This window comes from Triticum aestivum, chromosome 2D (genome assembly GCF_018294505.1).
Source record: "Triticum aestivum cultivar Chinese Spring chromosome 2D, IWGSC CS RefSeq v2.1, whole genome shotgun sequence".
NCBI classification, from domain to species: Eukaryota; Viridiplantae; Streptophyta; class Magnoliopsida; order Poales; family Poaceae; genus Triticum; species Triticum aestivum.
The window spans coordinates 421251582-421266444 of NC_057799.1; the positions used below are offsets into that span (position 1 = coordinate 421251582).

The following is a 14863-nucleotide window of genomic DNA, read 5'->3' on the forward strand; positions in this document are numbered from 1 at the left end:
TCTTCGGCAGCGAACTGCCACGTACCCCGACAAGCTCTACCTAACTGTCTGCACGCTCGCCACCTGTCGGCAGACTTCCGACAGACCGCCAAGGTGGAGCGTTGGAGGGAGCTTGTCGGTCTTGAGCTTGCCGGCCCAAAGCTTGCCACCCTGGAACTTGTAGGCAACTTGAGTCTTAATCTTTAGTACTTCTCGATGACCTGCCTTGAGGTCTTCTTCATGATTTTTATGTATCAAGCTTCGAGTGCTTGAAATAAGTTCATCTTCTGCCAAGCCCTTCCCGGCGGGAAGGCTACAACTGTCTGTGCATAGTCAGGGGTATGAACGCCCATATTCAATACACCAACAGTCTGGTTACTCACCAGCCATTAGAGATGGGGGAGGTGGCTCCGAGGGGATCAGGGAGGCGGTGGTGCCGGACTCGAAGGGGATCGGGGTGGCGGGGACGTTGGTCGGGGAGTATGGGGTCGTGGGAAGAGGAGGTGCGTGCGGTAATGCAACCCTTTCCCGGGGGGTGTGGGTGGTATCGATGGAGAGCTGGGCTGTAAGTTCACGGGGGCAGCCCCCCATTACGGCCTACACATAACAAACACGGGTAACATTTTGGTTTACCGCATAAACAGGTTATGACGATTTTTTCCGAACAAACACCTCCAAAGGGTAACCAGAGTACATGTCACCCCAAACATAAACCGTGATAATGTCGGGATTTCTAGACCACCGAACGACCACTATCGGCGAAACAAGCCGCCGCCGCTCTTTTATTAGAGCCAGTTCAGCTTTATCGATCACAGTCAAAAAGTCTTCGTGCACTTGCATCTAAGGACCATCACACCAGAGCTGCAGTTGTCGTCGTTGAAACCTTTGACTTGGTCTCAAGCTTAGTTATGAGCATGCCAACTTTTCTCCTAATTTGTTTTGAATTTTAGCTTCTCTCCTATTTTTTCTAGGCTCACAAGTGTTGCTAGTTCGGGTTTTCATATCGGGTTTCCAATATTTTGTTGGCTAAAATACAACTCTACTAGGAAGTGTTTGGTTGCAGAGCGGTAACGCAAACGCAAACGTAATTGGGTTACACTGTTAACGTAAACGGTATGGGCAAAATTCATACTTTGTTTTGCTACCTACGCTGTAACGTTAATGAATACCAGAGTTGGGCAAGTACCAGCCGAGGGCGAACCGCTGGCTGGAAGCAGATCCAAGCTGTGCATGGCGGGCGAGGAAGGAGGCGGCATCGTTCGTGTCTTGGGAGCGAGGCCCTCACAGCGAGGCTAACAACAATGACAGCAGCGGCGGCTGCAGCGATGGCGCCGACGGCGGACGCAACGACGGCGACCGGAGCGGCGGCGGATGCAACGACGGCGACGGTGGCGGCTGCAGCGACGGCGCCGGCGGCGGACGCAACGACGGCGACGGTGGCGGCTGTTTGCGGCGGCGATGTGGACAGCTGGTGGCGGCAGAAACGCTTTAAGCAGAGGAGATAGCGAGGAGGGAGACACCGCAGCGGCTTTCATTGCGGACAATTTCGTCCGGTAACAGATTTGAACTAGGCTGGGATCTAATACCGCGTTATGTGATTACGGAGCAACCAAAACAAACAAGATTTGACGGGATCCGTTGACGCTGTAATCAGGTTACGATACAAAAGCACGAACCAAACACCTCCTATACTTCAGCACAACATCGTACCGCCGCAAGCAGATGCATATATTAGTTCTAACTAAAACCACAGGTTATTTTATATAAAAAAACTAAAACCATAAAGGATGGCTGGGTGTCTCCCTATCTCTAGTGCCGTTGATTCTTGCTAAAGAATTCATAATAATTTACAGTTGCAACTGTTTTCACGTTGCAACAGATTTGGAACCAAGATGTGACAAAGTACACGATTTGTATTGCAGCATAGTATGGACAAGGTTTATTAAGTGACGGGCACAAGGTACTACGCCGACCACTTGGTTTGACACTCCGCAGAAGCAGGTCACCCTCTGAATCGAAGCCAACGACCTTCAGTGATTCGGTAACAGGCTACTGTTACACTGAAGGCACGACGACTACCTGGAGCTAGCTAGCCGGGCGTACGGTTTCAAGAGTAGAACTGGAACGTGGAGGCGTCCTGGATGATGCTCCTTAACCCGCCCATGGTGGAAACCAGCATCAGCAACACCCCAACGACGATGCACCCCTGCAGCAAAACCAATTGTCAAACAATTGACACAACATATCCTGAACCCTCTCTCTCAATTCAGGTGTCCGGAGATGTGTACCCAGTTGGCGAACCACGGCGCGCTGAACCTCCGAGGCTTCTTGATCTTCAGCCACAGGATGCAGGGGAGCTGCAGCAGCAAAAAAATCATGGAAGCTCAGCCCATAAACACGTACAACATCGTGATCGGTGGCGAGGCAACGGGACTTACGAAGAAGGAGGTGGGCGTGAATCCGAAACCCCCGAAGAAGCCAAGGAGGTCGCCGAAGAACGGGAACGTCACGGCGACGAACAGCGTGAACGCTGCAACGACGTGTAATTCGATCAGTTCATGGACAGATTGATGTATGCATGTCATTTCAACGATGTGATCGATTCTTACCGACGTAGGTTGATCGAGCCACCAGACGGAGCAGCAACCCCGGAGGAACCCTGAACCTCGTGGTCAGAAACGTTTCCATGCTTTCGAATATTGGCATGGCGTATACCTGAAACGTTGCAGTGGAAGTTAAGTTGGTCAGTGGTCAGTTCCATGTTTCAGCCACTGCTGGCTCAGTGCTGCAGTCAACGTTCCAAAAAAACAGGTTCCATGGTGCCAATGATCTCTAAAGCTCATTAGTAACTCCATTGTGCCATATTCTGTGACCACTACAGAAGGCTTTCTAGGAAATGGAAGGTTTCTTTTGACGATTATTATTCTCTGACCACTTTTTGTTTTTGTAGGTTCATGTCATCCAAGAGTATATGGCTTACCTGATAGCTCCCGACGACATGGATGACCACCATCATGTTGGCGGCGGCGACGAGCCAGGGTGGGCGCTCCAGCGCCACGAGCACGTTGTCGCTCACGTCCTGGCCGAACGTCCAGTACCCGATGAAGGCCACGGGGAAGTAGCAGGCGGCGGTGACCATGTAGGCGGCGACGGTGCCCTTCCACATGGGCACCTTGGACGGCTTGGTGGGCGTGGACGGGATGGTGGCCTGGATCTCCAGGACCACGCCGTGCCCGGCGAACGCGAACGCCACCTGCCCCAGCGCGCTGCACACCCGGAACACCGAGTCCGCCGCCGTGCCGGCCTTGTACGCGTAGCTCACCCCGGCGACGGGGCCCTTGGCCAGGCACGCCGCCCACGATATGGTGGAGTAGCTGAGGGACATGACGGCGGCGGCGAGGGAGATGGCGGTGATAGAGTTGAGGTCACGAAGCTGGGAGAGCAGGAACTGGGAGGAGCCGAAGATGCAGATCCAGTAGGACTGGTGCAGGCGCGTGCAGCCCGGGCACACCGACTCGGCGAACTTCTGCAGGCAGTTGCCGCCGGTGACCATGTAGACGACGTCGCAGCCGAGCTGCACGATGAGCTGCTGCGGCACCACCACCCACAGGCCCAGCCGCGGGCCCAGCGCGTGCACGCCCAGGTCACGGTACCGGTCGAACCGCACGCCGGGCACGCACTCGTGTAGCTCGATCAGCAGCCGCAGCGTGTACAGCGTGATGCACCACGACACCAGCAGCGCCACTATCCCTGGCCCCCTGGACACGTACAATAACTGAACTTAGACGTACGTACCACTAGCTGTTAAGCGTTGGTTTGGATCACACGGATGCAAAACCTACCATCCCAGGTGAGCCATGGCGTAGGGCAGGCTGAGCACGCCGGCGCCGACCATCGCGGTGACATTGTGGAACGTCACGTACCACCATTTGGCGCGGCGGGCCGTGCCCTCCTTCTCACCGTCGACCACCTGATGATCAAGAAAGAACCCCCGGTAAGTTTGATGATAGAGCGACACACATGCATGCAGGGCGATGCATCCGTCAGATCATATTGACGCATCTAAGAAACTGCATGCAGGTGTCCAAATCACCGAGTGGGTAATAAGCACTACGCTCCCAGACCTTAGGAAGAACGACTGAAGGCGAGCCCATGGTCAGCAAGCTCCGCACCCACCGGCTGTGTCACTGAACATACGCAACTTGGGAGTGGAGAGGGGGTGTATTTATACCTGTACTAGCTTAACCAGTGAGTGCTTGGCAGTATTAACATATGCTGGAAAAGAGCTCCAGAATTTCAGCGCTTGCAAGTTGCGACGGAGACGTAAAGTTTAATTAAGACACAGATCAATTAGTCAGTAAGAACAATGATTAGGTGCCGAAACAAAAGGAGCGGCGTCGGTTCACCGGGGAATAATCAAGACTTATCGCGGTTTCAGAAGAGGCTAAGAGAATAACCAAAGGAATCTCGGTGCGTTCAATTTCGGGCTAAGTCGATGTACAGAAATCCGTAAAGCAAACATTTGATTTCTTGTGCGTTTGAGAGATGATGATTCGATGTCCTGTCAGTGGATTATTTGGCCATATGGCGCACGAGAGACGCTTTTGTGGCTGCTTCACTCGAGTAAAGGCATTTTCGCCGTCTAGATCCACGGGGACTGTGGCCGTGGCGAATTTCGGTAGTGGCTCAGCGATTTTGGTCGTACGATTAGCGGGTTTAGGTTAGGTACAAACACCTAAAGAGGAGGCACAACGGGAAGGAGCTTGGATATTGTTTTGGGGAGGGAGACCCCCCCCCCCCCCCCCCCTTTTGTTTTTTTTCCATGCACTGCACAAAAGGTGGTAGTACATCATTTTCAAGCACGAGCAGCACATATTTGGAGTAGATCGTCACAAAAGATGCACATTTCCGCGACGGCAGAAACCCAAGCTTTGCTTACTAACGATGCTCTGTTACCGTTGTACAAGAAAGTGGTTAGAAATTCGACCCTCTTAGCTGACGAATGTTCGCTGAGTGCACTGGCGGAGCGTCGGCAGGACCAAGGAGGGTCCGTCCCCCCCCCCCCCCCCCCCCCCCCCCCCCCCGCCCTTCCATGAGAAATATTGCCAAGATAAGTTACCCTAATGCTAAACTCTCTGCTAATCTTCCAGCTTCACTAATCTCCCTAGCACTTTTGGCCCCCTCTTCAATTTGCTTCACACTCCGCCACTGGTTGGGTGGATGGCATTTGCGAACCTTTCCCATGGCAGTTTTAGTTTTAGGGGGGTTACATTTCTTCAAACTAGCATGGCAATTTTTCGAAGAGATGGCAATTTCTTTTTTTGAAAAACCGTCATCTTTTGATGATCCTAGGGCGTTTGCTTGGAGTTTTTTCTCGGAGAACATTTGCCAGTTAGCATTACCATATAAAATACAATTAACACAACAATATAGTTAAAAAACACAGGTCCCATCTTGTCCCGAAAAAGAGTTGGGTCTTTACCATTTTATGTTTTTTACAGATAGATGGAAAACGACATAGTGTGGAAATCCAATACTCAAGTATGGGCGTTATTGTTGAGTGTCGCTCATTGCGAGCAATAGACGGCGCATCACTCGCGTCGTTAGTGCAAGATGGGCCTGGTCCGGCGGCAGACCACACGTATGTTTTTTTATTTCCTTTTTAAAGTCTAGTTCAATTTTCATTTAACAAAAAATTTGAATTCAGAAAAGTTTCACGAATTCAAAAATCTTTGCGATTTTCAAAAAAAAACATGAAATTCAAAAATTATTCACGAATTCAAAAATGTTTGTGAATTCAAAAACATTCCTGAATCAAAAAAGTACATGATATTTAAAATTATTCACGAATTCAAAAATGGTCATGAATTAGAAAATCAATCATGAAAATAAAAAAATGTTCACGAATTCAAGAAATGTTCATCCAAATAAAAAATTTGTAAACATTTTTTAAACCCCGACTTTTGGGGAAAACATGAAGAGCTTTTAAAATTTATGGAAATTTCTTGAAATTGTGGATAATTTATGGAATTCCGAGCAATTTTTGAAAACTTATTCCCTTTTTAAAAATTGAATTTATAAAACCAGAAAAGAAGGAAAAAATTAGAAACCTTCTAGAATGTTCCCAACTGTCGTGGTTTTGTCATGTCAGATGTCCTAGTGAAAGGACTTAGTCGTGGAGCCATCGCGACGGGTTAGCTTAAAGGGGTTAACTTCCGCCAGCAGCGCTGCCAAAGCATCAAATAAGTCGGATAAAACCTGAGCCGGCGGTCGCGCAGGGCCTCCTGCCCCGGCTGCTGTCGCCGCTGCTGATCCGGAAACCATTGCCGCTGCAGTCGAGGAGAGCTAAGCAGGCTGTGTACCGGCCATGAAGATCGCAACCCGGCTCGGTGGATCGGAGGGGTCCGGAATACTGTCACCATCGGAACAGCCCCAAACCGGCCATCTTGCAACTGGTACAATGACTCCGTCTCTCCAGTAGATGACTCGTCATCAGAGTAAACGACGGTTTCACCACCAGATGTCGATCTATCCTCAGATTCCGCTTCGTGGATGACTCCCACGAAGGCACGCTTCATGGCGGGCTGAGCTCGGGCAGGTCTCGCACACTGAGTCGTTTCGACGATGTCGGCGCAGATGTCCAGCTCAGGGCCCGGCTCGCCAATCTTGCCAATGAAGACGTGGATACCGCCGAAGGGGACCCGGTACGCGTACTCGATTGAGCCGCCCTCGGGGCCCCAGCATGTGTTGTCGATGTAGAGCTTGCCGCGACGACTCTTGGTCATCCGGCCCACAGCGTATCCCTTGAGCCCTTCAAAGCTGCCCTCTAATAACTCGAAACCATCGTGCGATAGCCCCACGGTGGGCGCCAACTGTCGTGGTTTTGTCACGGCAGATGTCCTAGTGAAAGGACTTAGTCGTGGAGCCATCGCGACGGGTTAGCTTAAAGGCGTTAAAGCGGACAAAGGACGCAGGGAGTTTATACTGGTTCGGCCCCTTGCGGTGAAGGTAAAGGCCTAATCCAGTTGTTGTGGAATTGCTAGGGTTTCGATGACCAGGGAGCAAATCCGCTATGCCTGGCTCTCGAGTTGTTGTTTTGTTGCCCCTAAACCGCCGCCGGGTCGTCCCTTTATATACATAGGTTGACGCCCGGCGGTTTACAGAATCCTGAGGCCGGCTCATAAACGTGTCTGGTTCGGTTTCTACCTTTCCCTATCTTACAACACAAGTTACATATCGTATGACGGTTTATGTCTACGGGCCATAATCCGTCTTTGGGCCCTGGGCCTTAATGTTAAGTCTCCCCCGTAAAGCGCCACACTCCTTATCTTCATGGGCTACAAATATGATTAACTCATTATGGGGATAACCCGGCCTCTCCTGACCGGTTTATACTCAGTAGTAATATCCCCAACACCAACCGATCAAGAAACCTTCCAAAAAGATTGTTTGTAACGGTTTTCTCGCTCGCTTTCCTAATGGGCCAGCCCATCTTGTACCATATAGTGAGCAATGGGAGGCTTAATGCTCACAACGACCGACACACCGTTTGTGACTCCAGTAGAGACACCATTTTTTTACCTTAGTTTTCTTCTACCATGTACAAAAGCCCAGTAATATGTGCTTAAGAGGCCTGAAATAGAAAACTTTTAGATATAGTATTACATTTCTTTTTTTTCTCACCATCAATACTCCATTGATGTATCAAAATTTCATTTCTTTCTCAAAAAGAAAAATCAAATTCTTCACTTTTTTTAGGCTAATCAAATATTCACTCGTAAATAAAGTAGGGGGTGGTGATGGTCCATTTGCCTTCAGGCCATACCTAAAGGAAAAACTATTGGATCGGCTTCCTCTTCTTTTTAACAGTAAGACTTCATCCATCGTGAAGGAGGAGCCTGCCTCCGACGACGATGGTGTCGACTGGGAGGAGGCGAGGAGGAGATCAGACAAGAAGGCGATGCCGCTCCCCGGTGCCTCAGGCCATGGAGGAGGACGATGAGTAGTTGGCGGTCAAGATCCACACGTCACTCCTTGATGCATCGACCCAAGTGTCACCGTCCCCGCCAAGAGACCACGAGATCGGACACCGCGTCAAGTAGGAGCGACTAATGTCCCTGTCACGTTGCCAACCCGACTCCTGGTGGCACCTGACTACCATGAAGCATGCGCATTTTGTCGTCCTCGCTGTGTCGCTAGCCCTTTTTCCAATGGCGCCTGACTGCGTGAAGTAGGAGCAACAGTTGTCCCCATCGTAGTCGTGCGCCCTCCTGAAGTACCACCTCCAGGGTGACGGGTCCCGCGGCACCTCCTCCTCCTTCTCTACGAGCTTAAAAGCTCTTGACTAGGCGAAGTGGCGGCGACATCGATGCTCAACCTCCTTTCACAAGACCCTGGTGGCCACCCTGGGTCCTCACCGACGAAGAGCTCGTGGTGACATGGCGACGTGGGCCCTGGACGAGTCCAAGACCACCAAGGAGACCGACGCCCACCGTGTGTAATCAAAACTTATAATAGGAAAAAAGACCCCTTAGGACCCATCCTCTTCTCCTTCGCTTTGTGTGACTATCATGAGAAGAATTCCATTCCAAGAAGTCAAATAACAGGAAAAAATGAGGTAAAGATCTGTTGTTACCAGTACCGACGAAATGGAGAAAGTGTCTTCCGGAACGCAATCTACTACATTAGTTGGTGTGGCCAAAGAAGAGGATATCCCATTTTTTGACCCATTGGTCTTCAGATCAGACCCATACCTCGTCGACAGATCAATCGACATCTTCAAGCTCGGGGTCGTCGAGTCGAAGCGCAGTAGTGCACGCTCCGCGAGGAGGAGAAGGGGCAGATGCACGGGCGCACTGCCGCCGCTTGAGACAGATGTCACGGCGGCTCGCCCGGCTCCCTCAACCGCTTCCCGAACGACGATTGTTGTTCAAATGGCCTCGGAGGCCATGCCTACATGTCACCCTATTTAGGTTTAGTTTAGGTTTAATTTGGGATCGTTTGCATGTATAAATTCCGTGCTTGAAATATTCAAAATTGAGGACATCTTGAGAGATTGTGTTCGATGGCAGGACATTTGAGGGTGTCCATTAGATGATCACCATTGGAGATGCCATGGAGTACCCGTTAAAAAACATGGCTCCGTCAAATTAACAAACTCATAGTATTTCCAATTTAACCAAAAACTACCACATTTCACGGACATATGACAGAAAACTACCACTTTACGTTTTTGTCCCGAAAACTACCACTTTTTTATTAATCCGTGGCAAAAAACTACCATGCGAGTAAATCGATTGATTCAGCCATTTTAAACGCGTTTATGACAGCCCTGACCCGCATGTAAGTGCTGACATGGCATCATAAGTCAACACCGTTTGTTTGCCCGTTAAGTGCTGGCATGGCTCGTCTCCCCTCGCCCGCCGGAGTGGTCACCGGAGTGCAGCCCCTGCACTCCCCACGCCGCAGGCGGCGCATGCCTCTCTTGCTCGCCCCGTCGACTCCAACCACGGGCGGGCACGGCCGGGGCGTGGGCAGGGAGCGGGGCGCCCGCGGGCGAGCGCGGCGGGGCCAGGCGTGCGGCCACAGGCGGGCGACCATGGGCACGGCCAGGGGCGCGGCGGCCAGGCACGCCCGGGGGGGCTCGGCCAGGGGCGCGGCGACGGGCGCGCAGCCAGGGCGGCAAGGCCAGGCATGCGGCCACGGGCGCGCGGCCACTGGGCTCGGCTACGGGCGCCCGGCCAGGGGTGCGGCCGCATCTGGAGGAGACGGCGCGACCTGCAGGCGGCGCTCCGGCGCGAGCAGGGCGGCGGGGAGGTCCGGGGGAGGCGGATTCGGGGCGGCGTCTGTCGGATCTGGCGACGACGAGGCTGGACGGTGATGGGGAGGCCTGCCGGCGGCGAGCCCCAGGGCGGCGGCCGCTCGGGGCAAGGCCATGGCGACGGGCGTTAACGGCTGGTCACGAGGGCTTCGCCACGCTGGCACCTAAACGGTGGGGTCGGGCAGTCAGATTCGCGTTTAACCCAGGCAAAGCGAGCAGTTTCCACACTTGGTAGTTTTTTGCCACGGATTAATAAAAAAATGATAGTTTTCGGGAAAAAAACGTAAAGTGGTAGTTTTCTGTCACATGTCCGTGAAATGTGGTAGTTTTTGGTTAAATACTCCAAAAAATTTACCCCTGGCAGGCACTTCATTGGATCTGACGCTCTCTGTCAGTCGCCGAAACTGAACTGAATTTTCTGCGAATCAGGCCTGTCTTGGTCCGCGTCGGCGGGGAGGGAGACAGCTAATCCATTACCAGCGCGCCCACAGGAAACAAACGCAGCCCCATTTTCTTCCCTCCCAGGCGGGCGAAGAAAATTGAATTGAATGGAGCAGGTGGGCGGCCGGCCCGGCTGGCTGGCTGGTCGTTGGCGTCGCCCGAGCCAAGTCACCAACCCGAGGCGCCGAACGCACCGCCGCCGCCCCGCGTCGCCTGTGTCACACGCACACCACGTGAACCCCACCCCACCCCCCGCCGCGCGGGCCCCGCGGCCCCGTCAGCGCCACGCCCCGCCCGTCCGTCCACGCTCCACACCCGCCGAAATCTCCTTTACGCGCCGAAATCTCCTCACGCGCGTCACCCGGACCCATCGGGCAGGGGCGGCGGGGTAGCCACGCACCCCGTGACGAGGGAGAGGCCTTTCCCTCCCTCCCGCGCCGATCCAGTCCAACGACGCTAGGCTGTCGCGGCGGTGGTCGAGCTTATCGGCACGACGCGCCCGGGGCCCGCTGACGCGTGGGGCAGCCTGTCGTCGGTCGTCCCCATCGCAAACCCTCGGTTGTCCCGCTGCGCCGTGGGGCCAGGCGGGGGCACGCGTCGGGCCCCCATTGGGCGCAGGGGTCTCGGGGGGTTGCTTTTCTAGGCCCCCCGGGCGCCGCCTCCTCTCCCCAGTTCGAAAGCCCAAGCGCGACGACGAGACCAGCGGCGACAGACGCAGACGCAGGTACCCAGCCGTTTCCTCCTCAAATCAAATCTCGCCGCCGCACCCCTCAATTCTCCTCCGATTATCGTCGTCGTTCGACTAGATCTTCGCTGGTACCCCCGCCCCTTCCTCCCCTTCTGTCACCCTGATCTGCGCTGTTCTGACGGGATTTGTTGCGCTGAATTCTCGGGCTAAACCTGTTGTTTCGTACAGAATTGTTGCCGTGCGTAGTGAATGGTATTGTTATTGGATCGCTGTGATCTACCCGTGACTGGGTTGATAGGATTTGCCGCACGTCGGATCCCCTCAGAGCCTGGGTTTGGTGTATGTTTTGCATGCGGGAATTTCGTTACTTCGTTTTCGCCCTCTCGTGTCGATATATTACGGCAGATTAGATCCGATGCTTTGAAGTATTGCAGGGGTTGTATTTCGCTCGGATATGCGGGGCACAGTGGTATACAAAATTGGCCTTGTTATTTGTGCCAGTGTACAGTATATAATTCAAAATCAAACCTGTTTTCTGTATTTGGGGTCTATCCGAAAGAACAGTAGTGCTACACAAACGACACCCATGCACGACTGCTGCACGATTCTACACATCCAGCCATCAAAATATTGAATGAAGTCCAGCACGGCCATTTGATCATCAATCGTCCATGAATCGTCCATTTCGCATCGGCTGTGAAGTAGTTTCGCCGAAAGAATTACAGATTTCTTTTGTTTCATAGTGCTTTCCTTGTGGAATTTTGTCTCGTAGCATGCGTATTTGTGCGTGGATCATATAGACTACTCATTGTAGAATTGTGTGTTTGTACATATCCATATCAGTTTTGAGAAGAAAAAAAAGATTTGGTGCGAGCAGTTAGCTGACTGTTGTTTTTCTCTTTGATCCTGCAGATTTGGCATTCAGAAAAAATCAAAATCGTGAACTGTGAAGATGACGGCACCAGCAGAGCTTTCCCGTGAGGAGAATGTGTACATGGCTAAGCTCGCCGAGCAGGCTGAGAGGTACGAGGAGATGGTTGAGTTCATGGAGAAGGTGGCCAAGACTGTCGACTCCGAGGAGCTCACTGTGGAGGAGCGCAACCTCCTCTCTGTTGCATACAAGAATGTGATTGGAGCCCGCCGTGCCTCATGGCGCATCATCTCCTCCATTGAGCAGAAGGAGGAGAGCCGTGGCAATGAGGACCGGGTCACGCTCATCAAGGAATACCGTGGCAAGATCGAAACTGAGCTTAGCAAGATCTGTGATGGCATCCTCAAGCTGCTCGAAACCCACCTTGTCCCGTCCTCCACTGCCCCTGAGTCCAAGGTCTTCTATCTTAAGATGAAGGGTGACTACTACAGGTATGATGGCCCGTAGAGATTCTTCATTAATTATGGGATTGTGAATTTTCATTTAGCTGAAGCAACTGTGATAAATAGGTATCTTGCGGAATTCAAGAGTGGGCCTGAGAGGAAGGATGCTGCTGAGAATACCATGGTGGCATACAAGGCTGCTCAGGTTGATCACTTGTTTTCATATTTAACAATGTCAATTTGTTGGCGAAGAATCATTCTTCTGAATTTGTTAAATTTTTCTTTTGGATTATATAATATGTTCTACTTCTCTTGTTTAAAAAGGTTTGCTTTGCTGTATAATCTTTCAGGATATTGCTTTGGCTGAGCTGGCTCCAACTCATCCGATTAGGCTTGGGCTGGCACTAAACTTCTCGGTGTTCTATTATGAGATCCTCAACTCGCCTGATCGTGCTTGCAATCTCGCAAAGCAGGTTAGTTTTTCTGAGTCAGTTGTTTTTGCCTGTGCATGTTAGTTTTTCCGAGTCAGTTAGATGTTCTGGATTTGCTTGTGACGTGCTAGATACACTATACATGTAATTAAATTATTTTTCTCTGAATGATGCTTTCATGTTTGATAAGGTGAACTGGTAAAATTAATTACAAATAATGTGGCTCGTAATACATGCAGATTTATGAAAAATAGACCAGCAGCAATTTGGCGAATATTTGATCCAAATCACATTGTTTTTGTTTCGTTATATATTTTAGCAGCCAGTTTTTGCTTGTGATCATGGACAGAGCACACAGCAATTCATATTAGTTTGTTTGTGGTCATTTGACTTTAGAACCAATGGAACTTCCATAATCTTTAGCTGTGGTCTGGGAGACAACAAAATCCTTGCATTGCTTGTCAACTGTGGTTGTTGAGTGTGACCACTGCCCACAAAAAGAAACATGTGGTCACTGGTGTACCTAATCTTGTATGATTATATTATCATTAAGTATCTCTCCCTCGTATTATTGATTGAACGCGGGTGTTTGTTGTACTAGCTGTTGTGACTCATGAATGCGAGCTTGTACTTGACCTGTTCTCAGTGCCTTTATATTTGGTGTAGAAGCGCCTTCCAGAGAATAATGGATAAAAATAATCTTCCATAGTTGTGGCAGAACTTGGCCAACAGTTCGGCATGAAGTGCCAATTTTTTTAATAATTAGATTTTTTTATGCAAAATGGAGTATTTTTTATTATATTTTATATGTAACTTTTCATCGTTAATTTCATTTTGGTTATTTATTTTTATGGCCCATTTTGGACTTTCATCTCCAATTGTATTTTAATTATTTACTTATAAGATTTGGATCTTCCTTTAGACATTCTTTGCAACTTGGCATCATGATGACGTTTTTGATTCTACAGGCATTCGATGAGGCCATTTCGGAGCTGGACACCCTGAGCGAAGAATCTTACAAGGACAGCACCTTGATCATGCAACTCCTTCGTGATAACTTGACCCTCTGGACTTCTGACATCACGGTATCATTGATTCCGAAAGCGCATCTTTTAATCTTGTCGTGTTCTTGAAACCACCCCCCTCCTTGAACACCCGTAACCGACTTCCTTGGCTTTTTATCAGGAGGACACCGCTGAGGAGGAGATCAGGGAGGCTCCAAAGAACGACTCAAGCGAGGGGCAGTAAAGCCGGCTTTGCGACGCCCCGCAAGCTACTAGCTAGTGTTTGCTACTGTCAATGACGTTGCAATGTGCTCTGGATCGTGTCATAGTTGTGTTATGGTTGTTGTTGCAAGATTTGGGGCTCCCCATATGTGATGTTGCCAGGGAAGGTTGTGGTCGGTGCTTGTAGCGTAGCAGGCGGTGGCTGCCTCCTGGTCTGGCTTGGGAGGGAGCCCCATAGACTGGTGGTGGCCGTTCGTATTTTCGTTCTGCCTTAATATTGCTTCTTAAACGTGAGTGGTTCTGCATCTGTGTCTGGCCTGTTCTGTTTCAGTTCTTTTGGTGGTTTTTCGTGGGGGTTACTCGCACTGAATCTGGCTTTGTGGCTGGCTCATATGGGAATTGGGATTGCCCGGGTTGTTTGCTCCGGACAAGATTGAAGCGCTGACAAAATGGGTTAATTATTCGATGGACGCAGCCCTTCCTGAACCTGAAATTCTGAAACAGACGTCCTAGCACAACTCCTTCCTCTCCCTAATTCCTGACTCCTATCCTAGCTGCTCTAGCGGTTCCTCTGGCCATTTACTTGTATGTTTACTTCATATGTTCACTTCATATGTTTACTCATATGGCCATTTATATAAGATCACTTCATATGTTTTTATATAAGATCACTTCAAATCCAAGTTAGTTGAACCGAATAAACTGAAGTAAAAAATGAATTTATATTTCTTGTGATGAACAACCAAACAAGTTGTCATTTTTCTTGTACATGAGTCAAATTCACTACTAAGCACATAAATTTTTCTTGTAACATAGTTATTTTTCTCTTTTTAAAATGGTAAACACATCCAAAACCATCAATAGATGAATCAATGCATGCATATACACTTGTATATATTGTGTAAAATTGTATGTGTTTTGAGTCATAAATTTGTAAATTCAAATTCGCGTCAACTTTGGTTTT

At 50.3% G+C, this 14863-nt stretch overlaps 2 protein-coding genes across 4 annotated transcripts; one reads left to right on the plus strand and one right to left on the minus strand.

Annotated features, from left to right (window-relative positions):
• Positions 1-1804: 1804 nt before the first annotated feature.
• LOC123049471 (lysine histidine transporter-like 6) lies at positions 1805-4161 on the minus strand. The gene is made up of 7 exons (XM_044472381.1): positions 4104-4161; positions 3822-3949; positions 2960-3737; positions 2589-2694; positions 2418-2509; positions 2268-2336; positions 1805-2185 (listed from the first exon to the last, which is right to left on the minus strand). The coding sequence occupies exons 1-7, from the start codon at positions 4131-4133 to the stop codon at positions 2087-2089; spliced, it is 1302 nt and encodes a 433-aa protein (XP_044328316.1). The 5' UTR covers positions 4134-4161; the 3' UTR covers positions 1805-2086.
• A 6568-nt stretch (positions 4162-10729) lies between these two features.
• LOC543463 (14-3-3-like protein GF14-B) lies at positions 10730-14206 on the plus strand. 3 transcript variants are annotated; one of them, XM_044477020.1, is made up of 6 exons: positions 10730-10964; positions 11841-12290; positions 12369-12447; positions 12593-12715; positions 13642-13758; positions 13859-14206. In XM_044477020.1, the coding sequence occupies exons 2-6, from the start codon at positions 11881-11883 to the stop codon at positions 13919-13921; spliced, it is 792 nt and encodes a 263-aa protein (XP_044332955.1). In that variant the 5' UTR covers positions 10730-10964; positions 11841-11880; the 3' UTR covers positions 13922-14206. The 3 variants fall into 3 exon arrangements, with proteins under 3 accessions (XP_044332955.1, XP_044332956.1, XP_044332957.1); XM_044477021.1 differs by having other exon boundaries at positions 10735-11056; XM_044477022.1 differs by lacking the exon at positions 10730-10964 and having other exon boundaries at positions 11821-12290.
• The last annotated feature ends 657 nt before the right edge of the window (positions 14207-14863 follow it).

What these genes read in the sequence shown, in the direction of transcription:
- LOC123049471 (XM_044472381.1), bottom strand. Translation starts at nt 4,133, where the DNA reads ATGGGCTCGCCTTCAGTCGTTCTTCCTAAG. An exon ending in GCCATGGCTCACCTGGGATG is followed by an intron (nt 3,738 to 3,821) that starts GTAGGTTTTGCA and finishes GTACGTGTCCAG; the next exon opens with GGGGCCAGGGATAGTGGCGC. An exon ending in CGCCGTGGTTCGCCAACTGG is followed by an intron (nt 2,186 to 2,267) that starts GTACACATCTCC and finishes GTTTTGCTGCAG; the next exon opens with GGGTGCATCGTCGTTGGGGT.
- LOC543463 (XM_044477020.1), top strand. Translation starts at nt 11,881, where the DNA reads ATGACGGCACCAGCAGAGCTTTCCCGTGAGGAGAATGTGTACATGGCT. An exon ending in ATGAAGGGTGACTACTACAG is followed by an intron (nt 12,291 to 12,368) that starts GTATGATGGCCC and finishes TGTGATAAATAG; the next exon opens with GTATCTTGCGGAATTCAAGA. An exon ending in TCTGGACTTCTGACATCACG is followed by an intron (nt 13,759 to 13,858) that starts GTATCATTGATT and finishes GCTTTTTATCAG; the next exon opens with GAGGACACCGCTGAGGAGGA.